Genomic DNA, 27,680 nt, shown 5'->3' with positions numbered 1-27,680 from the left:
CAAAGGGACATAGGTGGGGTATTAGGAACAGAGGCAATCTGTAAGATACTCAAGCACAGGTACAAATCCATGCCATCCTCTTACCCCCATGGGACATACATATGTTTAAACATCTTTATTCAGTTATCACTTGTGACATAGGCAAATTTACATTTATATAAAAGTAATCAAACTGCATTAACAAGTTCAGGTTTATAAACATTATGCTTCACATATATTGCTATATATCATATACCCTAAGCAACATTCCATAAATTATTCAATTCCTGTCCTTTTTTTAACAAGAAACACCTTTATTAAACCATCACTTACAAACAGGGAATCATACATTTATATAAATGAAAACAAAGCACACTGACGCAATCCTAGTTGCAATCATCTTACATCACAAACCATACTGACACATGCCCAGTTGAAAACATTATACATCACTTATAATCAAAATTGGATTATATTGACTAGGCTTTAAGGGATCTTAAGCTGTTAGCCTAGTAATCTATTATGAATCTAAGAACCTATGATTTAGGGTAATTTGTCAGACAACTGGAAATAGTGGATCTAGAAATGTGATTTACTCCTGCATATGGAATATTCAAGAAGCCTGAAAATGTATGGTACGCTTTGTTTCTACATGTCACAGGGCAGAAGTCATAAAAGTTTTAATACAGTTGAGTATGATGGGGAAAGAGAGAATATTGCTATGATGGGAAAATCTGTTGTGTACCTGCAAAGTGCCCCTTATGAGGGCACAAAGTCTCACTGATGAGTATGGGACTAAGATAAATTAATCCAGCCAAAGACCAAAACCGATGCATTAGCTGATAAATTACTTTCACATAAAGTTGTATATGATCAGATGAGTAGGTATGGATACATAGAAAATCCATATATCCTGTACCTGTTTCCAGAGAAAGCTGTACTTCATGATATCAAAAGTCTTTGTTAGAAAACCTGGGGGTGATATGGAATAAAGGCAACTAGTTTTATTTATATACTCTATATAAATGGGTTTCTTCCAGAAGGCTAAATTCAGGCAACAAAGGAAAAGAATGAAAGGAAAGAAGAAAAGTAGTAAAGACAGGAGGAAAGAAGAAATAATGTGCTTCTACTTCCATAAAGCCTCCAACATTTGGCACTACCACAGGTCCTTGTGCAGGTTCATCCTTGGGGATACAAGGGGAAGTGGTTTTGCATAGTATCTGGAACAGGACAAGACTTCAGATAGGGTAATTCTTTGGGATCCAGAGGAAGTGACTTTATGTAGTAGCTGGAACAGTACACAATTTTGGACAGGTTGATCCTTTGGGATAAAAAGGGAAGTGATTTGCATAGTATCTGGAGCAGTACAAGATGTTGGAGAGGTTCATCCTTTCGGATACAAAGAGACATGGCTTTGTGTAGTAACTGGAACAGTACAAGATTAAGGACAGGTTTATCCTTTGGGAATACAAGGTTTTGCATTGCATCTTGAACAGTACAAGATTTGGGACAGCACTCCTATTTGTGTTGGAGCCAGAAGGTAATATGGAAAGTAATTCCTAAGGAAAGTGTTATAATATCATAAAACAGAATAAGAAAAATAATTGGAAAGGGAAGTGTGAAGGCCCTAAAAAGGACAGAGAAGAGATTAGGACAAAATTAAGTAATGTAGGCTCTAATAAAGAGGTAAAAGATTAGCAATGAGGGGATAGGATTACTGTAAGATGGGGGATCTATAGCAAAAGACATACTATGAGTTGATTTACAGGATGGAGCAAGGCACAAAAAAAGAAGAGCATTTCATCAATGCAGCGATACCCTACCTATTCTATAAGTATTTTATAAGGAAGAAGGGGAGCCAAACTGGATAGCAATAACTAAAAAAGCTTAAATATTAGGCTGCACTTATGATGATGTTACCATCAAGGCTTACTTTCATTCATTACCAGAGCCCTTACCATTTAGGCAGGAATCAGAAAATTCTAACAACCTGGATGCATGAGCTGGGGGTTGGGATCAGACAACTAGAAATAGTAAAGTATTCAAAGTAGGTCTAAAGATCCAGGAGAAGAAGACAAAATGTAGCATGGATAGGCTTTTGCTCAAGACTCCATCTCAGAAAAAGTCTGAGATGAATAATAAAGTTGTTTATGTAAGCATGTTACCTTCTGACTTGCATAGTGCAACTATCCCCAGTGTATCACATACTGTATAGGTTCATAAGTGAACAGTCGGTTAACTGTCCTTGTGGGCCATTTTTAGCCTAGCCAGTTATCCCATTAGTTAGAATTACCTATACCTAGCTCCAGGCTCTGTATTGTATACTACTAAAAGAACAGTGATTAATTCTAAGCAAGGCAGTGATTATTCCTAGGGAATACCACTGAGTGTTTATAAGGGACATATTGTAGGAAGAGCATTTAGGTACTGCCTCTAACCATATGTAATGCAGGGGGCAGTCCTGTGTTAAATTGTCTCATTCCCATCCATAGATCCAGGCTGTGTTTTAATGACAACTGCAGTGAACTTTGTTTTAAATGGAGGGAGACTCTGTTCTAGAGTAGTGGTAACAGCTGAGGGATGAGCCTGTCTCTCCAAACCATTCTGTTTAAGTTAAAGAAGAGGTTTTGGTCCTTGAAATGTGCATTTCTGGTACCAACGACTTGTGGATGTACAATAGTCCCATCAGTATAGGCCTACATGATTTTATACACATATATATATATATATATATATATATATATATATATGTGTGTGTGTGTGTGTGTGTGTGTATATATATATATATATATATATATATATATATATATGATCCACCACAACAGCAGAAAGGTCAAAAATGAGTTTATTGTACAAAATTCAGGTTAAGCGCTTTCTTCCCCTATGAGGGATTTCTCAGAACAACTTAAAACATAACCCAACCCTTTCTATATATTACATAACCACATTATCACATCAATCAATCAAATTTAACCCATTAAAATTCAATTGCACCATTTTAAGTCATAAGAATTAATACCATACCTAAAACAGATATAAAAATGTGCAAATGTGCATATATATATAAAATAATAAATAAATATGTGAATAAACTTACCCCACAATATTTTTTAATTTTAACAGACAAGACATATTAATACTTTCATTAATACCTGGATACTGCATTGCATTTAACCTCAATTGCCACTTGAGATTGCATATATCCAGGTTCACATCCAAAACTCTAACCTGTGGGTCCTTCAATAATTGCTGTAAAACCGTAAACTTAAAATCATGATCCATATATTCCTGAATATGCCTAGTTAAGGCATTAGTCATTTTTTTTTATTCCTTATATCCAACAGATGCTCACTAATCCTCTCTTTAAAATGCCTACATGTTTTACCTGGTTTACTATAAAAAAATCGACAATAATAAAAAAAAGTATACGAAAGTTTGACTTTTAACATCGGAAATGAACATTTCCGTATGTACCTAATGTCAAAAACAGCTAATTGTCGAAAATGAGTGACATTTTCGACAATTAACAGCACTCCCACCCTTCCCTTAACTCCCTACCTAACTAGCCTAAACTCACATCTATGCAAGCCCCCCTGCACCCCCCTGCGCCTCCCACACCCCCCTAACTTAATATTCCAACTCCGAGATCGCACTACAGTGAGGAAAGGGATGTATTTCCCTAACCGCACTGTACTGCGATCCCCTTACATGAGCGAACGTTATCATTGTGACTGCACAGTCCATTCGCAATGATAACATTCCCTCACATAACCTGCCGAACTATGATGTGTTCGAACATATGTTGTTCGAATACTTCATAGCCGTGCAAGTGCACTGCAAAATATTGATAGTAAACCATTTTACCTATGTAAAATATGGGATTGTTTTGGCACTTGGCCAAATAAACTACTTTCTTGCTGCTGCAATTAAAATGCCCAGTTACATGAATGAATCTACCATTCAAATTAACGTGATCCTTGGTCTCCAAGATGTTACTGCAGCAGGACCCCATCCCACATTTAAAATTGCAACAAGGCCTAAAATTGTAAATTTTACCCTTAAAAACACTCATCTCCAACATATTTTTAAATGACCTATCCTTCCTGCATAATATAAACGGTGTCTTACCCACTTTTTGGGCTACATTGTGGTCAAACTCTAATATATCCCAGTTACACCTAATTATGTCAACCACTGCCTTGGAATCGATATTAAATGTGATAATAAAACTAAATCCCACCTCTTTCCTGTCCTCTTTGTGGGTAAAATAATCAGCAGGGACTGTTGCTATTCCATCCCCCCAAAATAGGTTTGTAAAATCCATTTATTCACTTTTTTTGTTACTTCATCACTTACTTCACTCAACATCCGCAGGGGGTATCCTCTTTGCTTAAACATCTGCACTATAAAGGATACTTCATCCATGAATTTATCATCATCACTTACCATCCTGACAGCCCTAACCAGCTGTCCTTTAATAATGGACCTTTTCTGGTAATAGGGATGTCAGCTGTTAAATTCTAAATATGAAATAGAAAAGGTTGGTTTTTAAAAAATCATGGATGTCATCCTGTTATTTTCCATGTCAATTGCCAAATGGACATCTAAATACATAATATTGTCCCTGCTGATTTCATTAATGTACTCAAAAAATCCACTTAAAAGCTCTTCTGAGCTCTTCCATACCAAAAAAAATATCGTCCAAAAATCTAGTGTAGTGCACAATTTGTTGTTGGAACTTGCTCTTAAACACATATTCTTGTTCCCAGTAGGACACAACATAGTTGGCAAAAATGGGAGCATTGCCACCCCTGTGGCTTGTTTGCAATATTGCCCTTCAAAAAACACATAAGTTATTTTTGAGCACCAACTCCATCAACACTACATATTTGTTAATCTGATCCTGATCATATATACCTGTTTTCACTAATTGTACTTCTAACCATGTTAAACCCATTTCATGGGGTATTACTGAAAACAAATTACAAATATCAGTTGTGACCAATATAATATCACTACTGAACACAATTTGAATTAATTTCTCCAGGAAATGCCAAATATCTTTGCAAATGTATGGGAAGGTAACCAACCCTTTTTGTAATTGGATGTCCAAGTATTTACAAATAAAACATGTCTTGGAGTGCTTTCCATTAACAATCTGTCAAAACTTGGGATTTTTTAACTCTTTATGAATTTTAGGTATAGCAAAAATATTGGACACCATCGGGTAATCATTCCTTATAAATCCATATTCTTCCTCGTTAATTTGTCCTTGATACAACATATCTTCCAACATCAAATCAACTGTTCTATACATAATATTGATCTCATTCTAGGAACTTTCCTCATATGCTCCTTCCATCAGTAACACATTCATACCATTGGAATAATCACCCTTATCCATAATAACAATCCCACTACCCTTATCCGTTTCATAACCTGAATACTCTTATCCTTAGCTATTTTCAACAAGTCATACTCCATTTTACTCAAATTGCTGTTAAGTTCAAATTTAGACATATTATATAATTGTCTAATATCTCTCTTGCATATTTTGTCAAATACCCCAATAAAATTATTGTTGGGGGGGGTTAAACGTACTGGGCTTTTTTAACTTTGAAGGACCACGGAAGCTATAGTTAACTTCATTATTAAACCATACCTTGCAGTTTAACTTGCGTGTGAATAATTTCAAATCAACCAAAGTTTAATCTACATTACCCCTCCTACTTGGACGAAGGTTAAACCCTTGGCTAATAAATTTGTGTGCTTACTACTAAAACACTTACTGGTATAATTATAGATTTTAAAATCACCAGCAGCATTATATAAAATTTGAGGTAAACCAATCGCTTCATGCATCAAAAGCATTAGAACTTCCAAATCTATCGACTCATTATTACATATTCCATGTTGAATATCACTAAATAGTTCAAGTTCTTCATATACATGACTACAAGAATGAATTAAATTAACTTCACATTGATGAGCCATGTCTAGAGGCCCCTGTTCAATGGTAAACTGTCCCAAGTCATTCACATTGTAATCTTTCTCATTACTAACTTTAGACCATGCTTGCTGGGCTAAATCTATCAGTGCATCTGCCGAAAGTTGCGGTTCCTTTGGGTCTTCAGTCTGGCTCCCTGTTCAGTATAATCCCTCTGGCCATTCACCGAAAAATAATAAGGTTGCTGCCCTTTCCCCCACAATCTTTCTGAACGCCTTACATTCTCTTCATCGGGAGAGTGCTGTTACGCATACGCTCGCTGTCCTGAAATGATCTCAGGGATGATGTCACTTCCTCTTCACTTCTTGGCCCATGATTGGTTCCTTGATTGTTGTTACCATGGTGACTCAGGGAGAATGGATACACCCTCCCTTTCGAATATTCATTCATATTTCTCTTAATCTTATTACATTTCCGTATAAAAATGTCACCACAAACATTGTCAACTTTGCTAAATGTATTTACATAATTAGTTTGATATCAACCAAAGACTTTTAATTTTAATTGCAGCAGGAAGAATGTAGTTTATTTGGCCAAGTGCCAAGACTGTCCCATATTTTACATCAGTAAAACATGAAGGTGTTTTAAAGAAAGGCTTAGTGAACATCTGTTGGATATAAGGAATAAAAAAAATTACTACTGCCTTAACTCGGCATATTCAGGAATATATGGATCATGGTTTTAAGTTCATGGTTTTACAGCAATTATTGAAGGACCCTCAGGGTAAAGTTTTGGATGTGCACCTAGATATATGCAAACTCAAGAGGCAATTGAGGTTACATGCAATGCAGGATCCCAGTATTAATGAAAGTATTAATATATCTTATCTGTTAAAATTAAAAAAAAAATTGTGGGGTAAGTTTATATACATATTTATTTATTATTTTATATATATGCACATTTGCACATTTTTATATCTATTTTAGGTATGGCATTAATTCTTATGACCTAAAATGGTGCAATAGAATTTTAATGGATTAAATTTTATTGATTAATTGATGTGATAATATGGTTGTGTAATATATAAAAAGAGTTGGGTTTTAAGTTGTTCTGAAGAAGTCCCTCATAGGGGAAGAAAGAGCTTAATCTGAATTTTGTACAATAAACTCATTTTTGACCTTTCTGCTGTTGTGGTGGATTGTTTTGGTGTTGTGGAGTTTTCTGGCTGTCTTTGTGTTTCCCAAGTTTTACTGTGTGTTCCACATACTCATGGAAGGGTCGACTGCGAATAGTGACATTATGGAGCTGCTTAAGCAGATTAATCAGCAGCTAGCAGTGCACACAATGCCAATTAAGTCCTTGGTGGACAAGCATTGTGGTATTGGTAACATCTTCACAGTTCAGGCTGCCCTTTAACCCAGCCTACTCATAGTTCGGAACCTGGGTAATCGGCTCAGAACTCTATTGGTTTGCATTCTATGGACAATCCTAATTTAAGGGAGAGAATTACTGGTGAGATTGGAGTGGATTTAATGGTCTGGAAAAATAACACCTTTAATTTCTGGGAAAATTCCATTTCTTCTGGTGTTGGACATTCACTGAATTTGCTTTTAGTGGAGAGATTGAGTTTGCTTGAAAGGGACCTGATAACATATAAAGAAACTCAAATGTAAAATGCTCATTTGGAGAGAAATACAGAATTGCAGCAGGTACTGAATGGGTTGCGGCTGTGGAAATATCCTAATGTGGAGCTGACAGTAATCCTGATTTATTAAGGGAGTTACATGAGCTATTTGATTGGACTGGATTGGAGCTCATGAAATTGATGATTGAATACAACACTCAAACCCTAAAAACTTTATCCAAAGGCTTGGAAGAAAACAATAATTTTATAAAAATTTATTTGGTCTTTGATCGATATCAAACTAATTATGTCAATACATTTAGCAAAGTGGCCAATGTTTGTGGTAACATTTTTATACAGAAATGTAATAAGATTAAGAGAGATATGAATGAATATTCAAAAGGGAATATTCTTCCAAGGTCACCATGGTAAAAACAGTCAAGGGACCAATCATGGGCCGAGAAGCGAAGAAGAAGTGACATCATCCCCGAGATCATTTCTGGAACAGCGAGTGTATGTGCAGCAGCACTCTCCCGGTGCAGTGAAGAGAACATAAGTCATTCAGAATGATTGCAGGGGAAAGGGCAACAACCTTATCATTTTTCGGTGAACAGTCAGAGGGATTATACAGAACAGGGAGCCAGACAGAAGACCCAAAAGAACTGCAACTTTCGGTGGATGAACTGATGGATTTGTCCCTGCAAGCGTGGTCTGAAGTAAGTAATGAAAAAGCTTACAATGTGATTGACTTTGGACAGTCTACCATTGAACAGGGTTCTCTGGACATGGCTCATCAAAGTGAAGTTGATTCAATTAATACTTGCAGTCATGTATATGAAGGGGCGGCCACAGTGGTGCAGCGGTAAATGTTGCTGCCTCACAGCAAGAGGTCCTCCGGTTCGATCCTCGGCTGGGGTGCCTTCTGTGTGGAGTCTAAATGTCCTCTCTGTGGTCACGTGGGTTTCCTCCGGGTGCTCCTGTTTCCTCCCACATCCCAAAGACATGCTGTATGTGGATTGGACACTCTAAATTGGGCCTAGGTGTGAGTGTGTGCATGTGTGTGCCTTCTGTGGAAGGTTGGGCACTGGGCTGGCAACTCGACACTGTAAAACTCCACTGCTAATCATGAACAGACAGGTGATCTGCTGTGGTGACCCCTAACCAGGAAAAAGCTGAAAGAAGAAGTAGTCATGTATACGAAGAACTTGAACAGTTTAAGTGGCATTCAACATGAAATATCTAATAATGAGTCAATAGATTTGGAAGTTCTAATGCTTTTGATGCATGAAGGGATTGGTTTACCTCAAATTATATATAATGCTGATGATGGTTTTAAAATCTATAATTATTCCAGTAAGTGTTTTAGTAGTAAGCACGCAAATGTATTAGCCAAAGGTTTAACCTTCATCCAAGTAGGATGGGTAATGTAGTTGAAACTTTGGTTGATTTAAAATTATTCACATGCAAGTTAAACTGCAGGGTATGGTTTGATAATGAAGATAACTATGGCTTTCATGGTCCTTCAAAGTTAGAAAAGCCCAGTATATTTAACTCCCCTAACAATAATTTTATTGGAGTATTTGACAAAATATGCGAGAGAGATATTAGACAATTATATAATATGTCTAAATTTGAACTTAACAGCAATTTGAGTAATATGAAGTATGACTTGTTGTTGGAAATAGCTAAGGATAAGAGTAATCAGGTTATGAAACCCGATAAGAGTAGTGGGATTGTTATTATGGATAAGGGTGATTATTCCAATGGTATGAATGTGTTACTGATGGAAGGAGCATATGTGGAAAGTTCCTTGAATGAGATCAATATTATGTATAGAACAGTTGATTTGGTATTGGAAAATATGTTGTATCAAGGACAAATTAACGAGGAAGAATATGGATTTATAAGGAATGATTATCCCATGGTGACCAATATTTTTGGTATACCTAAAATTCATAAAGGGTTAAAAAATCCCAAGTTTAGACCGATTGTTGAAGGAAAGCCCTCCAAGACATGTTTTATTAATAAATACTTGGATATCCAATTACAAAAAGGGTTGGTTGGCTTTCCATACATTTGCAAAGATTCTTGTCATTTCCTGGAGAAATTAAATCTAATGGTGATCAGTAGTGTTATTATATTGGCTACAATTGATGTTTGTAATTTGTTTTCGGTAATACCCCATGAAATGGGTTTAACATGTTTAGAGGTACAATTAGTGAAAACAGGTTCATATGATCAGGATCAGATTAGCAAAATATGTAGTGTTGATGGACTTGGTGCTCAAAAATAACTATGTGTTTTTTGAAGGGCAATATTACAAACAAGCCACAGGGGTGGTAATGGGGGCGGCTTGTGCTCCCATTTTTGCCAGCTATGTTATGTCCTTCTGGTAAGAAGAATATGTGTTTAAGAGCAAGTTCCAACAGCAAATTGTGCACTACACTAGATTTTTGGACAATGTTTTTTGGTATGGAAGGGCTCAGAAGAGCTTTAAGTGGATTTTTTGAGTACATTAATGAAACAGTTGATTTTTTAAAATTCACATCTAGTTTCAGCAGGGACAATATTACATATTTAGATGTTCATTTGGATATTGACATGGAAAATAACAGGATGACATCCATGATTTTTCGAAAGCCAACGTTTTCTAATTCATATTTAGAATTTAACAGCTGGCATCGCTATTACCAGAAAAGGTCCATTATTAAAGGACAGCTGGTTAGGGCTGCCTGGATGTTAAGTGATGATAATAAATTCATGGATGAAGTGGCCTTTATAGCGCAGATGTTTAAGCAAAGAAGATACCCCTTGCAGATGTTGAGTGAAGTAAGTGAAGTAACAAAAAAGCGAATAAATGGATTTTACAAACCTATTTTTGGGGGGGGTGGAATAGCAACAGTCCCTGCTGATTATTTTACCCACAAAGAGGGCAGGAAGGAGGTGGGATTTAGTTTTATTACCACATTTAATATCAATTCCAAAGCAGTGGTTGACATAATTAGGCGTAACTGGGATATATTACAGTCTGACCTCAATGTAGCCCAAAACGTGGATAAGACACTGGTTATAGTATACAGGAAGGATAGGTCATTTAAAAATATCTTGGAGATGAGTGTTTTTTAGGGTAAAATGTACAATTTTAAGCCTTGTGGCAATTTTAAATGTGGAATGGGGTCCTGCTGCAGTAACATCTTGGAGACTAAGGATCAATTTAATTTGAATGGTAGATTCATTCATGTAACTGGGCATTTTAACTGCAGCAGCAGGAATGTAGTTTATTTGGCCAAATGCCAAAACTGTCCCATATTTTACGTAGGTAAAACATGTAGGCATTTTAAAGAGAGGCTTAGTGAACATCTGTTGGATATAAGGAATACAAAAAATGACTAATGCCTTAACTAGGCATATTCAGGAATATATTGATCATGGTTTTAAGTTTATGGTTTTCCAGCAATTATTGAAGGACCCTCAGTGTAGAGTTTTGGATGTGCATCTGGATATATGCAAACTCAAGTGGCAATTGAGGTTAAATGCAACGTAGTATCCGGGTATTAATGAAAGTATTAATATATCTTGTCTGTTAAAATTAAAAAATATTGTGGGGTAAGTTTATACACATATTTATTTATCATTTTATATATATATATATATATATATATATATATATATATATATATATATATATACACATTTTTATATCTCTTTTAGGTATGGTATTAATTCTTATGACCTAAAATGGTGTAATAGAATTTTAATGGGTTAAATTTGATTGATTAATTGATGTGATAATGTGGTTGTGTAATATATAAAAAGGGTTGGATTTTGTTTTAAGTTGTTCTGAAGAAGTCCCTCATAGGGGAAGAAAGCGCTTAACCTGAATTTTGTACAATAAACCAATTTTTGACCTTTCTGATGTTGTGGTGGATTGTTTTGGTGTTGTGGAGTTTTCTGGCTGTCTTTGTGGTTCCCAATGATTACATATATACCAGACACAGATCTTCTTTCAGCAATCTGTTGGACACTGAATAGATTTACACTGCTTTGAGTTGGTCCATGTAGGACGTATGTTTTAGGTCCTGTATTCTTTTTGTGGAAAGCCTCTGTTGGCATTCAAGTTGTTGTAAATTCCTGGCCAGATGAATGCCAAAGGGGCACTATAGTCAATGACTGGCCTGATGAGAACAGAGTAAATTGCAACAGTGACATCTCTGGACCTGGGGGCTTTCCCTTTACTTATAAGATGCACAATGCATCTTGACTCTCTTACCACTGTGGACATATGGTGGTTGAATGTATGGTTACTGTCCACATATGTTCCCAAACCCTGAACTACAGGGTTAACTCATAGGGGTGTATTATCAATGTAATTTTACAGGGTAGTGGGTTTCCCAAAAGAATCAATAATGTACTTTTTTGTATTTAGTTTTCATCTATGGCTCTGACACCAGCTGTTTGTTTGGGGCAAGCAAAAAGAATGTTACATGTTTTGTTTGAATGGTTATATTAAGTTTTTGGTTACAAATGATTGTGTAGAAGAGCATTAACATTTATATGGAAAAAATAGAAAAAAGAAGATATAAAAAATTGGAGATCAGTAGTACTGAATAATACAGATTACAAAATATTTATGAAAACAATACAGAAAATTTTGGAATATAAGATGGAAAATATAATGGAATGAAGTTTATATGGTATAATAGGGAATGGATGTCAAGAATTGCTAATGGCTGTAAGAGAAATTGTAGATGAAATTATAAATAAAACAGAGGATGTAAAACTTAATGTAGGTGATATTAATAAAGCTTTTGATACAACAGGGCATGAGACATTATGAGAATTAATGAAGACATAAATTTAGTGATAATATTGAGAAAGTTTGCGTGACAGCATATAGTAATAATAAAATAAGAATGCTGGTAAAGGCTGGTTAAGTAAAGAAATAGAGATGAGTAATGGTACAAGACAAGGTTATCCTCTGTATTGTATTTTATTTGCTTTAGTTATGAATATGGTAGTAAGTGAGGTGAGTTGTAAAATGAAGGATGCAAAGTACATAATGAAAACATGTATAGAAATTTCACTTTTAGTGACATATGTAAATGATATTATAATAACTAAAAACAGTTTATGGATGAGTGAAGTTATATTTTGAGTAACTGAATGGAAATCAATGTCATTAACTAAGGATAAAAGCAAAGTTCTGGGAGATATGGAAAAGATGGAGGGTGCAATTCACAATGAAAAAAATTCAGTGATGGAATAACTTTTGGTTATTAAGAAGTAAGTAAAACACAATGGGAAAATTATTAAGGAACTAAAGGCATTTTTTTATGGAAAACATGCAGGTTATCTTATAAGAAAAAAGTTAGTTTGATAAATTCAGTATTAATGGGAAAAACAGCATATCTAACAAGTGCGTTTATGACTCAGAGAATACAAGAGAAACTGATATTATAATTGATTTTTTGCATTTATATGGTGTTCTAGATTGAATCCAGTGAAGAGAAGAGTATTATATATGAATAAAGACAAAGGATGACTATGATTATTAAATCCAGTGGTATTTGCAGCTTCTTTAAAGTTGTACAGAGTACTGAAGTGGATAAATGAGAAGAATGAAAAATTAAAAGATTGTTTAAAAGTAAGTATGGAAAAGTTAGTGAAATAATGCAAAGAAGTAAAAGAAAAAAATGAATGTTTTAATGAAGAAATAGACAATTATCAAAACAAAATAAAAATGTGGATGATAAAATCTGATGAGATTGAAGAAGATCAAAATACATGGTATAATTTTTCCATGGGAGAATTTTCTAGAAGACAAGATTAAAGCTATACAAAACAATAACAAATGGTGTAGTAACAAAGTTTCTTTTTTCGTTTTGTTAAGTATACTGGGAATCAATAAATTACCATATATAAAAAGAAGAGTGAAAAAAATTGTTTATTTTGTGGAGAAAAGGTAAGCACAGAACATGATTTTCTGAAATGTATGAGGGTGAAAAATTTGGGAAAAATTATATGAAGAGATTTTTTGGAGATTTAAAAGAGAGTAGTAACATAAATATAGACATGATTGAATATGGATATTATAAGAATAGAAACGAAGAATTTAACACAAGAATGGATAAAAAAAGTTTTATGTAGCATGGGTGATTTGGAATGAGAAGTAAATGAAATTATGTTTAATGGGAAGTGGATATTCTCTTTAATATTAATAAAAATCAGATATTGATTTTGGAAAAAAAGAATGGAGGTCTACTATGAGGATAGATGTATAAGGACAGTAAGCATAAGACTGATAAGTTTTTAATATACAATCTATAAGGATATGATTATGTTAGCAGCTGTATAATTTTGCAAGTCTGTATATTTAGAAATATGTAAAAAATGTAAATTTGTAAATAATGTGCTATGTAAATACCATGTAAATGAATAAAGGACCATTATTTTTTTTTTGTTAGGTGCTGTGAGGTCTTTTACATCCACCTGAGCTGCCACCAACTCAGGTAGATGAGGCTTCAGTTTAACACCTCATCCGAAGAATGACAAACTCAGGAGTGCTGCACCTCCCTTATGTTACACTGCAGTGTCAGTAATCCATCTACCTGGTGTGGGAGTAGTATCCACTGCCTTTTGTACTAAAAGCAAGTATACCACCTGTTGTGTCAATGATAGTGCTAATTTTTATGTGTTGTATAGTGTGTCATGGGGAGTTATGCTGTGTGGTGTACTGCTGACAATCCTGATGCCTTGGTTATCTATGTATGAGATCATGGCCAACAAGAACATGATGTACGTACATTTTTCACACACACACACACACACACACACACACACACACACACACACACACACACACACACACACACACACACACACACACACACACAGACACACACGGTTTCAACAAGAGTTGTTTTGGGTGTGTGGGTGTCTATACTTCTGAGGGAGGTACTTGGTTAAGTTCTAAGTTGTAGGGGTGTAGGGTTAGGGTATCAGATGGTGGTACTAGATGGGGTTATCAGGTTAGCTAGACTAGGCTAGGTATAGTTTACTGCAGCTCAGTGTGTCATAACTGTGCATAGCACAGATTACTGCAACCATAAAATAATCCCACTATAGAGTGACTCCAACAGTAGCTCAGCACAGTTTTGTTTTCCCACTTTGATTGTCTAGAGGATATTAAAATCAGCACAGCTCTTTTATCCTTAATCAGGGTTCAGAGTCTTGATTCAAAAATGCTGGCTGAGTGCAGCTCAGTGCAAGTTATAGGGGAGGAGATGAAAGAGAAAAACAATCAGAAAGGCTATAAACTTAAAACTAGTGGGGTTCTTTAACTAGATCCTGCAGCCATGCACACTTTTTTCACCTCTGTGAATGTGAACTACAAATCCTGGGTCACATGTGGGTTAGAATTACAGTCATCTGTAAAACAGTGGCAGGGCAGCCAGTAGATATGTACCCATAGGAGAAAACAGCAGAAGGAATAGATACTATGCAAAAAAGTGGCTAGGGCAGCAGTAACAAGTTGTATCAAGTACACCCAGAGATACCAGCATGTGTAACAGGTAGAGAGAGCACTGTCAGGTGTAAATTATATCTGGCAGTGTTTAGCAGAACTAATACTGTGATAAGAAAGAATGAAGGTGCATGTTATTCCGTCAACTATTTCAGCATAAAATCCAAGAAATAGAGGTAATACTCCAAGACAATCGAAGCCAACCAGGAACTAGATACAAGAGGTAAAATGAATATCCTTTATTGCATAGAACAGTGAGCGCTTTCGCGTTACCCAGAACGCTTCTTCAGACTTCAATAAAAAGAACAGTACTAGCTCTAATTTTATACATAAAAGCAGCCAATCCTACACATGTTATTCAAAAGATCCAATAGAACTTGCAAGAATAATCACATGGATAACATTCATTAATTAGGTCATGTATAATAGAGCATACATATATTCTTCACAAAAACCCAATAAAAACATTAAATGAGTATCAATAGTTTAAAATCAAATATATATATGTATTCAACAATATTGATTATATTTATTTCTCTCCTCCATTCCTTTCATACATACACACATATATATGAACTCCCCCCCCTCTGTCTATCTATACACACATACACATATGCACTTCCCCCTTTTATATGGACTCTTCCATGTATTTTTAGAATATGTATTTTTAGAATTTATACTGTTGATACAGTTTAAGAATATATATTAAAGATTTTTATATATTGTTGAATACATATATATATATTTGATTTTAAACTATTGATACTCATTCAATGTTTTTATTGGGTTTTTGTGAAGAATATATGTATGCTCTATTATACATGACCTAATTAATGAATGTTATCCATGTGATTATTCTTGCAAGTTCTATTGGATCTTTTGAATAACATGTGTAGGATTGGCTGCTTTTATGTATAAAATTAGAGCTAGTACTGTTCTTTTTATTGAAGTCTGAAGAAGCGTTCTGGGTAACGCGAAAGCGCTCACTGTTCTATGCAATAAAGGATATTCATTTTACCTCTTGTATCTAGTTCCTGGTTGGCTTCGATTGTCTTGGAGTATTACCTCTATTTCTTGGATTTTGTTCTTCTATTTTTGAGGTGGTACCTTACCCTGTTGGTGTTTGTTTTATCGAGTATTTCAGCATAAAGCAGACTGCTGATGTCAGGGCAATAAGGATTTTGTTCTTAGTGTCTGAGACTGAAGAGTACATAAATCTTGGATTGTTTGGGTATAGAATAAGTGACTTTAGTGCTGGTACAAAGCAAGCATATAAAACATGATACTTACTTGATTGGAAAACAACCACCTTTTTTTTTTTTGGATGATGATTTTCCTCTTACTGGTATTTGTTTTGTTTCTTCCACTTTTTTTACTGAAATAGAAGTGTTGGAAAATGACAGTTCAGAATAAAACAATAAAATGTATCACTTAGTAGTTAAAGGTAGACTTGACTGTGAAGCTAAACTTTGTTGAATTAATAAAAAAATCTGTATATTCCTAAATTTATGGAATCTCCTTGAAAATAAACAAAACCAAGCAAAACAAAGTAGGAAAAAACATGGCTAGTGATAATAAAATAAAACGTGTTTATTAAAGAACTGTAAGTGCTTTTGCATCCTTACAGCGATGCTTCATCAGACATAAAAATCATTAATTAATCAACATTTAAATAGTCTCAACTAATTAAAGCCCAGTTACGTAACACATACCCAAAATTAAACTACCCAATCAGATCTCATACAACTATATACAAATGAAAGTCATTGACTAGCTGGAATATGTATAAATACTCTAGAAAAGAAAATTCATAATACATTTGAAATATCTGGCTAGCATATATCATTCAAAAATGCTTTCAGAACACACTAATTAAAATAATGCGTTCAATATCGCATCACAAATTTATGAAGCATTTGTAAAGTATGTAAATAAATTTCAAAACACTGTAAAACTCCTCGATATATGAAATATACTTAAAAACAAGCAAAGTAAATTAAAATCTTCATAAGCCACTAATTTATATGAAAATAAATCAAAAAGTTATATCAAATAGCTTATAAATCAAATCTAACTGATACTGTTCAAATAATACAACAATCAAAATATGCATTCTAAAACGTATATGAATGTAAAAATGTCAAGAGAATAGCTTACTATATGTACATTTGATATTGTATCTCCTAGTCACATCAATTCCATGAAAAATTTAAATCCAAATAACAGCCTTGGAAAGCAACGGCAGGTTGGAATGGTGTGTACAGCTGAAGCAAATACTATATTAACAAGCTGCCATAATACTTAATAAAACAGCTTTGATTAATTCATATGTAATAAACCCACAAATAATACACATCAAAACTTATGAATACTTAAAGCACTTCTTAATCTAGAGAATCATGAACAGAATAAAATAAATAAAAATTATATGAATTATTAAACTGCACAACATCTGTGTAAATAATAAACAAAAAATAAGGAAAAGTCACTATAAACATAAAATTAATATAACATATAAAGAATATTGGATGCATCAAAAATAATAGCTGTGAGCAGCAATATATCTATCTATCAATGGGATAAAGGTCTATCATGAAGAAAGGGCTTTAATGAAATGTTATAATTTAATCCATGAAACGTATCCGCTTGTAATCTAATTATCCATTTAACTTCAGCACGTTCTGTGACATTTCTAACATTACCTACCCTTGGGTTTCTATGAATAAGTTCAATCACCATGAAATGAAGCCTGTGCCTAAGACCATTCCTACAAACATGCTTGGATCATGCATTTATATCATCTCCCTTTTCTATAGCATATAAATGTACTCTTACTCTCTCTCTTAGTGTGCGGTTGGTCATGTCAACATAGAAGGCAGGACATACTACACAATAAGCTAAATATAAAACATCCCTAGTTCTACAGTCTACATAATGTGAAAACTCAAAAACTCTTTTAGTAGTAGGATGTATAAACTTACTACTATTAGCCATGTAGGGACAAAAATTACAACATCTGCATACAAAAGTCCCATATCTTTGTTACTCTACTTTGGCTGTTCTATCCTTCTCAAAACAAAGGCGCCTTTTTACAGATTTACTGTTTTTATATGTAAACCTCGGCACGTCAGCCACTAACTCTCTCAACTTCTCATCTGCAATCAAAATATTCTAATTGTTGCAAATTACTTCACAAATAGCTCTGTTGTTAGATGTATAAGGAAAAATAATCTTATAACCCTTATGTCTCCATGGCCTATTCACTCTGTCTTTACATGGAATAGGTCTCCTAGCTTTATAAAATGGCTAACCTCTGCCCTCCCTATCAATATAGCTTCCATCAAACAATGGGTCACATTTATAATATTTATAACCACTCTTTAAAAGATCTTTCTCTAAGATCTTTAAAGCTTCTTTGCAAGGTTCCCATTTACTAGTCAACCTAGATGTCCTTAAACCTTGTCCCTTGACAATATTGTTTTATATATATATATATATATATATATATATAGAGAGAGAGAGAGAGAAAGAGAGAGGGTCCATATTGTGTCAGCATAATAAATTATTCTTCTTACAAGGTTTTCTGTATATTTCAGTAGCAATAGAACCCGCTTTGTTGCTTATCAACATATCCAGGAATTCTTATGTTCTCTGTAGACCATTTAACAGTAAACTGTAAGAAATGTGCTGTAGAGTTAATATAGGTCAAAAATTCAACCAATTCAGGTTCTGTAGCTTGCCACAAAAGAAAAATATCATCCACAAATATTTTGTAATAAGAGATGAGTTTGGAATATTTCATATTGGATATAATATGACTCTTTTCCCATTGGGCCATAACAATGTTTGCATAGGAGTTAGCACATGAAGTGCCCACTGCTACTCCTGTCTTTTGTAAGGAATATTTATCATTATAGAAAAACACATTGTTATTGAGAATCAGCTATAACAGCATACAATATAAAAAAATTTTACTGGATGAAAAACTGTTATCGGCAAATAAAAACTAATATATTCCATACCACTATCATTATGGAGCTTAGTGAAAAAAAGTGACATCTAAAGTAACAAAAATGGGGTTAGGCTTCTATATATCAGAGAAAACATATTCAGAAAGCATGGTCAGAAAATGTTCAGAATCTCACAAAATAGGGGGCGTTGCATCAACTATCGATCTCAGTTGTTTCTCTCTCTATATAGAGGCTGGCTCAGTGAGCCACCCTCTGCTAGAAACAATAGGTCTAAGTAGTGGATTGCTAGAATCCTTTTGTATCTTGGGTAGACCTCTGAAGGTAGGTACAGTGAGTTTCTCAACCAAAAAATAATTGCATAAATCAAGATCTATTTCGCTACATAATAGACTGTCATATAAATCAGCATGAAAAGTCTTGATTAATTCATTTAATTGTTTGTTTGTTAAGGAAATATAAACTCCACTATCATTCAACACATTAATCATCTTATTCTCATATTCTAATCTATCCATGATGACTATGGCTCCTTGGAAATAAAGACAAAAGAACAGTATATGCATTTTTCCCATAGTAAATGATGGACTCATCTTCTTTTCTTTAAGTGTATTTCTAAGAACAATCAGTCAGAAAGTTCACATTAAATGTTGATAAGATGTTTTAATTAGTAATGTCAAGCTAGAAACTATATTATTATAGTAATACTAAGCTGTGTGTACTTTCTAGCCATTTTATCTTTGTATAATAAAAAACAAGACATTGTTTACTGAAGCAAGCAGTCTATTAAATTATGTTAAAACATAGCTATCTGTCTGTAAGACAGGGATAAAGCCCTAACTAAGCTGCAGGCAACTGAGTTTGAATAGTGACTTAGATGACTGTAGTAGTTGCAGAGGGATGGCAGTGAGCAGCCATTGCCAGATCACCCATACTATGGGAAAGAAGGCAGTTTTTGCTTTACATGGTGGTGCCCCCTAGTAGAATCACTAGCTGTTACCCATTGCAACTTATGCCAACCAAGCTCACATGGTCATAGTGCTTAGCACCAGTAAAGCCAAGGGGAGAGCCAGTATGCAGGGACACGCTTCTACTGATGGGACAGCAACAGTGGACTCAGAGGAGCTACAGTGGGGCATGGGGGTACTGTCAGTGAGTAATGGGTATGACTCCTCCAGGACCAATTAGCTGGCCTGCTCCCCCCACCAACTCTTGATGGGGAGTAGAAGGGCTGGTTGGGATTCTTGGGTGGAAATGAATAATATACAGGGTCTTGCCCTGTCTGAGAAAGCCCACCTCACATGCCTTGGAATGAATAGGCTAACCGGGATCAGTTCTGGAGCCATTTGGTAATGGCTTGCTTGTAGTGAAAAAAAAAAGACAACAGATAAAGGAGCAGCAACTGAATTAATTTTATTGAATACAAAAATAAAAGAGAATGTCAGGTTTTATATCAACATGCATTTCCTGAACAATAAGAAATAAACAACTGTAATATTTATTATTAACAGACTGTAATCTATAGTGATTTACCAGAAAATCAAAAAATAAATTGTATGAGGTACAGGGCAAAAATATGTGGCAAAATCGGGGATCTTCTGCAAAAGTCATGTCAGTTGAGAGGCATGTCTGCGACTATTGTAAACACCATATTTTGTCAAGTTTAAGATTTTTTTTCATGGATTTACAGATGATTTGCCGGTTGAGCCTGTTCTGTGCTATTATTTGGTATATTAAATTTTGGCACAGAAATGCATGGTAATGACCTTATGTGAATACACAAAGTTGCTCCAAAAAAAAATAAATAAATAAAATAATAAATAATCCATTTCTTTCATTTTACACAATTTAGCAACATAATGAATCGAATTCACAAACCTGCTATGCCATGTACATAGGTGTGTACATGTGACAGCACAGGTTTTGTATTCATGTCGTACCCTTACATGAGTTACAGAGTATTCCAACATGAAGACTTGCAACACTGCAAAGGTCTGGCCTTGTGGCCATGAAGAATGCTAAGCACGAGGTATTCTGGGGAAAGGCATATGCTAATTAGCCATGTGCTTTCTTCTAGTAACCACCCCAAGGATGTCATCTACATAAATGAGCAATTCAAGAAAGCACAAAGACATGTTAATCAACATGGCTATCCCCATTGCAATGATGTAGCAAACATGGCCAAAAGGTCTTGTTCAACCACAAACACAAACATGGAGGGGGACCCATTAGACACCAAGGCTTATTGTGAAAATGTGGTAATGGCACCAGCATCAAAACAGAGATTAGAGGGTTGGGGAAACACTGGGCACCAAAGAGAATAATTGTTGAAAAGAGCTATACCAGCACTACTGTAACTATGGGGACGGGGGGATTTACTGTACCAGCAATGTTACTATGTGGATAAGGGCTACACTGGATGCCAGGGAATAGTGCCCTAAGGCACATAATAGCATGATGAGGATGGGGGGTAGAACATGGACATCAAGGTTTAACAGCCTTAAGTGCAGCACTGGCACTGACGACAGTATGGGGTGGGGAACACCTAAACCACCAGGCCAGACTCTTTTAAGTGCTGTAGTGATACTGACATTATAATCAGCATTGCAGGGTGAGGTTGATCATTAGACCATCAGGGCCTAAGTCATACATGTAATAATGGCCCAAAGTATTACAGGGGTGGGGAGACCACAGGAGTTAATTCTGATTTTTACAGTAATATGCCCCTTGTCTGATCATTTCTTAAAGTGCACGTGATTCTTTCTTGCACTAATGAATCATAGGGTTCACCTGATTTACAGTATTTGTGTCAGTCCTTTATTTCAGTAATATAGGCATCAGAAGATTCAGTAAGACCTTGTGCCCTCATGAAGATAAAATGGCAGCTGTATGTCAGATTCTCTCTCAGCTCATAAATTTAAAACATCTGTGTCATCACTACAATATTTTCTCTTTCATTCTTTCAATATCATTTCAGGGTTTATTCTCCTGGAGATGCAGAAATGCAGCATATTGTATCTTTCACGGCTTCTTTGATATTCCACATGGAGCCAGGAATAAACTGAATTTCTGAAGCCACAGTTTTCATTTCTTGGACAAATTACTCCTATGACAGGACTTTTTTGTACATGCACCATTTATCCAGAAAAAAAGATAAAACAACATATTTGTTCTTACATCAGACATCGTGTAACATTTGGCATTTAGGGTGTTCAAACTAATGAGATGAACTGAAATGGTAAGTAACCAGTTTCTTCAGCATTTACTATCAGAGTGTGTAATACACAGATGATACACCAGCACAGAAGGTACACTTGGGAACTCTGAAAGGGTTTAAAGGTGTCAAAGCATTTAGAGACACACATACATTAGGATGTATGTATGGGGAGGGGGCATGGACTGTCAAAAGAAAGGAAAGTTAGTATTCAAGTGTAAGTAGGATTAGTCCTTGGACTTGTAATCTTCACACCAATAATTGCAAGAGGCCCAGAAGACAGTTTGTGGACAAGACAAGAACAGCAACAGCAGTAGTGGATGAAGGGGACAGTTTAGAGACAACATTAGGAGAGTGTCAGCAGGAGATGTCAGGCCAATGCTTTACACTGAGAAATGAAAGGTTGTGCATCTGGGGAACAAACATTACTGAAAATTACAAAAGCTGAAGAGTGATGTAAAATAAAGGTACGGGATAAGAAAAATACATAAAGGCAGTTATACATGCATTGGGGAACAACCAAGGCCACAGCAGAAATGCAGCAGTCAAGGTTAACAGGATATCTGGCAACATCTCAATATGACAGACTCCAGGCAGAAAGAGACAACTCTGCCACTCCTTATGCCATTGGTCAGGTCCTTGATGCAACACCGCATTTAGTTTTAGAGACTGTGCAGAGAAAAGGAAATACAAATGTTAGATGGAGTGGGGGGAAGGTCAAGAGGGTGGTAAAAGGGAAGAAAACATAGTCATAAACGGAGAGATTGGATAGATTGTGGCAGTTTTCCCTAAAGGTAGAAAGGAAAAGGATACATGATGTATCTCCTCAAAATCATTATAGGACAAATTTGAGTGATGTGAACTGTTGAAGAAAAGGGTGTGTGCGTGTGTGTGTGTGTGTGTGTGTGTGTGTGTGTGTGTGTGTGTGTGTGTGTGTGTGTGTGAGTGTGTGTGTGTATGTGTGTGTGTGAGGAGGTAATGCATTTCAGACTGACAGACTGATGAGGTCACTTCAGCTTGGATATGAGAAAGTGTATTTTTTTTCACTGACAGGGTGGTGGAAAAATGGAATGGGTATTACATAACATAATGTCTTAATATATTTTAAGATTGCATGGAATGTCTAAAAAATGGTGAGTGAAAAAGAAGGGTCAGATTGTTGAAGGGTGCTTTGATACATTGTTATACTAAACTAAATCTTCTGCCAGTTAAAATATACTTGTATACCTTACTTCCCAGCAAACTTCTTGGATGATAGTGGGAGTTCATTGAATCAGATAGACTTCAATAGCATTGTGTGTGCACGCCACGTACGTGTGTGTGTGTGTGTGTGTGTGTGTGTGTGTGTGTGTGTGTGTGTGTGTGTGTGTGTGTGTGCGCGTGTTGTGTATGTTTGTTCATGCACACGTGTATGAGTGTGTGTGCATGTGTGTGTGTGTGTGTGTGTGTGTGTGTGTAAACACTTAAAAGAATCTTTGGATCCTGCTTACTTGGTTAACAAATATATAAATACGTATAAATATATATATATATATAATATGTAAGTTGTACATATATTTATGTGAAGAGATATACTTCAATATGTTTTATTTTGAATGCCAAAATGTATTAATAGGGTGATTTCAGTTTAATTTCTGCATTGTACTCGAAGTTTGATCTTTAAATGAGGTTTAGGAAGATGAATTACAGAGGAAGATAACAGCAGGTAAGTCCCTCTACACATAACAGTTACAGGATATACACTGCTTTCCAGTAAATCTAGCCATCCAGAAATGCTGGAGGTGCTTCTGGTTATAGGGATGTCATTATTACCATGCCTTTTCAGTGCAGAGTAGATCTCTGCTGTGATGCCTCTGCATTGGTAAAATGGAGTAATGGCTCTTATTTTAAATAAGGGAGAGAGAACGGTGTGTTATAGTGGAATCAAACTCCTCAATTTCTCTGCTAAAGCATAAAAGCATAGGCAAAGTTGCAGGAAAAGAGGCTTTATACAAAAGATGAGACTAATTCACTAGCAGCAATGCTGATTCTGTCCTGACAATGAAATGGTGCATAAACTCTGTGTTTCTGCACAACTTTTAAAGGGGTCATGGAAGTTCACCAACACCATTCATGTGCATTTTCTGGACTTAGAGAGGGCCTGTCGCTGTGTACCCGGTAATGTCTTTTGGGATGTGCTATGAAAATACATGGTTCCTTGGTCACTGTCACAGGCCATTCAGTTCCTGTATTTGAGAAGTGACATGTCTGCATTCTTAAAGCAAAGTTAGATCCTTTCAAGATATGCATAGCACTGAGACAAAAGTGTGCTGTCTTCTCTTTTGTTTGTGATTTTCACAGATAGGATATACAGGTGCAGTTAAGATATGGAAAGTGTCTAATTGTGCAAATGAGGTTTCCACATTTGTTATGTGCAGATAATGGCATCACCTCAACCTTAAGTTACTGTGATCTTCAATATTCACCGGAGTAATTCTCTGCCGAGTATAAACCAGTTGAAATGAAAATTGTCTCCTACAAATCAGAGGTTATGACTGATTTCTGGAAAAGAATATATTGTTCTGCCCAGTATCAGGGACAAATTTTAAATATTGCTTGTATAAACTTAAAAAGTTTCTAGAATAACAGATTTTTGAATTATTATACATTTTTGAAGGATATGAAATCTGAAACTCAAATCCATCCATTCAAACCCCATTTTTGCATATGGGGCTGGGGTATTAGTGACAATCATCTAGAGCCAATGTTCACATCACTGGGTGGCTAGCCCTATCAGTGTTGTTCTTCAATACCATACATACATGTGGACACTCACACCTACAGGTAATTTGGAGTGCCCAGTACACCTACTGCATTCCTTCAGATTGTGGGTTGAAAATGAGGTACACAAAGAAAATCCACAAAAACATAGAAATGACATGCAGACTCCATGTAGAAAATGCCCCAGCTGAAAATGAAACTTGCCGTGAGGTGACAATGCTGCTCTGAGTAACACAGTGCCATCCTTTGAGTCAAAAATGCAAATATATGTCAGTATTTAGTGACTTCACTTCTTAATGATTTGCCAAAAAAACATAAATTTTAAAAGGAACAGACTACAAACAGGAGGTAAAAATGGACATTCTACAAAAATCTGGAAATTTGAGAGGTATGTCTCTATCCCATCATTATGATTAGTTAAGCATGCCTATAAAGTAGTGACAGGTGCCCTGCCCTGTATTCCAATGACTTATCACCACATTTACTCTACAGACTATGTACTCCCATTAGCTGTAACACTATCCTTATATTCCATCACTTCCCAGGAGAATCAGGCTATTTACTTGTATTTGTTTTTGTTGACCAGGGAAGTCTTTACTACTCAAACGTAGTGCTTTTTCAGCATTAGGATATTGCTGCCATAATCATGATGGGTACAGATAAATCAAAAATAACATGACTAAGTGTGTAGTAAACAAACAGTTTTATTATGTGTACTAACAGTAGAAAGACACTAATGGGAGTATACATACAATTCACAGAATAAGTTTTATTGTCAGTCAAGGTAGAACCCTCCCACGTTGCAGTAATAATGGTCACCTTCATCTAGAAAACCTTAGATGGTAAAATACACGAGCATTGTCTTATGTATCTGAAAAAGTCCAAACACCTTGGATAAAAACATTTATCCTTTTGTTTGCAGCATATATCAACTTAGCATTAATAAACTCTTTTGGTCATGACTCCTACGTGTTTTTATTTTTAATTAAGTATTAGTCTCATTAGATGCCATTTTACTCCCAAGGGATCCCAGGAAGTTACTTGTACTAGGTCAGCTGGTTTTGACTTTTACAATATGAATTTGGAGACTGCACAGTGGTGCAGTGGATAGCAGTGTCCCCTCGCAGCAACAGGTTCTCTGGTTTGATTCTCAGCTGGGGTGCCTTCTGTGTGGCTTCTGCCTGGGCTCATGTGGGTTTTCTCTGGGTGCTCCTGTTTCCTCCCACATTCCAAAGACATGCATTTAGGTGGATTGGACACACTAAAATGGCCACAGGTGTGAGTGAGTGTGTGGTGTGGATAAATTACTGTGGAAGGGCTAGCCACTTGGCAGTGTAAACTTTGGGTCTAGATGATTGCCATTGTTAAAGTGACACTGATCCCATGTGCAAAAAATGGAAAAAGGGGTTGTGGATGGATGGGATATGAATAGGATCAGACCAGTATATATAGTTTATATATCATGTAAGAGGACATTGTGCTTCAGGAAATAAAAGGTACTATAGTTTTAAATATATATATATTTGAGGGAATGCATATTTTTGCAGAGAAAATGCAATAGCAGTTTACAGAGTGATGCAGTAACAAAGCATACAAATATTTTATCAGAAATTAGGATACATTGTTCAGTAATATGATCTGATTCTGACTTCTTTCCTTGTACTAAATTCATGTATCTACCATGAATTCACAGCACAGATATTTCTAGTAGTATGTCATACATTATCAATGAGTGTCAATTGCATTGAATGTTCTGGAATTGCATTACATTTCCATGCAGCAAATAGTTAAATTTAGGACAATGAGGTATTTTGACAATGCACGATTAGCAATGAAGTTTGTAATCATTAGCCATCATTCAGTGCAGCATGGGGCACGTTTTGCATAGGTATAATAAAGCAGAAATCCATGGAATGCATTCCTCATGCTTGGTGTACAATGCATTACGTCACCCCATTTTTATAATGTAGCTTGTTTTGAATGAGAAACAACAAGGATTTGTGACATTTGTTGGCGCTAATCTCACCATGAGAGGTAAAGAAAATACCATGCTGAATGTTGTACCTGTAAAGGTACAAGGTCTGCTCTTAGGCCAGTGGAAGAGAAATTTTGCCTTGTAGATTATTTGGAAAGACCTTGCCACTGCCCTTCTGCAATGGAGAGAAATCTGTACAGACTACTATGGTGACTTGTGCAGTAGGCAGTCTTAAAGTTTGGATATATGGAATGCATAGATTCTGGCATGCATGTAAAGGCTAGAATGAAAGCACTTACATATGCTTATTTTATGAATATTTAAGACAAAAGAATGCTTTATAGCTGAGATGACATGCATTTAATTATCATGTTTTCATGACTATTTGCTGGTACTCATAGTCATGATCTTAGATGTGCTTACTGTGAACAGATGATGGCACATAAACTGAACGTATATGAGGTTACAGCTACATTACATATACACTTACAGGCCTCCATGTCATGTGGCAGTATATGTGGTTAGTGACAATGCATATTTGCCCCTGGTTAGAACCAATGACCCTCAAGGACAGGGGAAACATTCAGGTACCCAAAATATACTTGTGTCCTGTCTTTGCAGAGTCACACTTGTGTGGCCTGTCTTTGGAGATTCATATTACAAAACATAAGGAAATATAATTAACATGGGT

At 35.6% G+C, this 27,680-nt stretch overlaps 1 protein-coding gene across 1 annotated transcript in view; it reads right to left on the bottom strand.

Annotated features, from left to right (window-relative positions):
• The window catches only part of LOC122809688 (von Willebrand factor A domain-containing protein 5A-like), a gene marked incomplete in the record, with an annotated part of 1,061,360 nt that overhangs the window by 63,141 nt on the left and 970,539 nt on the right, over positions 1-27,680 (bottom strand). Inside the window, 1 exon segment of the mRNA XM_044081364.1 lies at positions 16,363-16,447. Within this exon segment, the coding sequence (XP_043937299.1) occupies positions 16,363-16,447 (85 nt within the window).

This window comes from Protopterus annectens, chromosome 8.part0 (assembly GCF_019279795.1).
Source record: "Protopterus annectens isolate FY-2018-M chromosome 8.part0, PAN1.0, whole genome shotgun sequence".
NCBI lineage: Eukaryota > Metazoa > Chordata > Ceratodontiformes > Protopteridae > Protopterus > Protopterus annectens.
This window is presented reverse-complemented; position numbering and strand designations above follow the sequence as displayed.